At 51.9% G+C, this 1,176-nt stretch overlaps 1 protein-coding gene across 1 annotated transcript in view; it reads right to left on the reverse strand.

Annotated features, from left to right (window-relative positions):
• The window catches only part of LOC308171969 (ATP-dependent RNA helicase A protein-like), a gene marked incomplete at its 3' end in the record, with an annotated part of 40,313 nt that extends 39,137 nt beyond the window's left edge, over positions 1-1,176 (reverse strand). Inside the window, exons 1-2 of the mRNA XM_080546880.1 lie at positions 1,051-1,176; positions 625-765 (exon numbers count right to left, since the gene is read on the reverse strand). Of these exons, the coding sequence (XP_080403006.1) occupies positions 625-765; positions 1,051-1,170 (261 nt within the window). The 5' untranslated portion in view covers positions 1,171-1,176. The remainder of the gene's footprint in view (positions 1-624; positions 766-1,050) is intronic.

Consider the following 1,176-nt stretch of genomic DNA (forward strand, 5'->3'; position numbering starts at 1 on the left):
TCCCCCAGCCTCCCCTAGTGTTCTACCTCCACCAGCCTCCCCTAGTGTTCTAACCACCACCAGCCTCCCCTAGTGTTCTAACCACCACCAGCCTCCCCTAGTGTTCTAACCACCACCAGCCTCCCCTAGTGTTCTAACCACCACCAGCCTCCCCTAGTGTTCTAACCACCACCAGCCTCCCCTAGTGTTCTAACCACCACCAGCCTCCCCTAGTGTTCTAACCACCACCAGCCTCCCCTAGTGTTCTAACCACCACCAGCCTCCCATAGTGTTCTAACCACCACCAGCCTCCCCTAGTGTTCTAACCACCACCAGCCTCCCCTAGTGTTCTAACCACCACCAGCCTCCCCTAGTGTTCTAACCACCACCAGCCTCCCCTAGTGTTCTAACCACCACCAGCCTCCCCTAGTGTTCTAACCTCCACCAGCCTCCCCTAGTGTTCTACCACCACCAGCCTCCCCTAGTGTTCTACCACCACCAGCCTCCCCTGCCTTGGTCTAAATGTCAAATGGCTAAAAAACTCAACACACAGACTGTCCAGCCAGGCTACAGGACCATGACATGAAGATGGTGGAACCTCCCCAGGTCTGATACTGTCCCATCATATATCTAGTGGACACTGACCCCCAGGGCTGGGACCTCCGCAGCGTTCATCTCTCCAGCTCTGACCAGGTAGTTGACGAAGTCCCTGGCAGCGTTGGACTGGGCGTCTTTTTTACTGGTGGAGTTCCCCATCCCAGTGTAGTTGAACCCCTCGATACGAACCTAAGACCAGGAGGAAGAGGACGAAGATGAAGATGAGGAGGAGGAGATCAACGATACATCACACTTCAATATGGGAATGTTGTTTGGAAAAGACTGCAAAAGACAACAGAAAGAGTCAAGACTTCAACTTCCACCTGGGAACACCACCACTAGCGTGTCCTTGAGTAAGACACTTAGCCCTAGGTTACTCGAGGGAGACTAATCTGTAATCGTAAGTCACTTTGGATAAAAGCATCTGCTAAATAGTTCAAATGTAAATGAACAACAACAACAAAAAAATCACACCTCACAGAGAAACTTCTGCCTGTTCTTGTTCCCAGCTGCTCTGATGTCATAGTTGGGAGTCAGTTTCTTCTTGCCGCACCAGGCGTAGAGGAAGTTCTTGATGTCCGCCATAGTGGACATGTGGGT

The sequence above is a fragment of the Nansenia antarctica genome, assembly GCF_963989245.1.
Source record: "Nansenia antarctica genome assembly, chromosome: 16".
NCBI lineage: Eukaryota > Metazoa > Chordata > Actinopteri > Argentiniformes > Microstomatidae > Nansenia > Nansenia antarctica.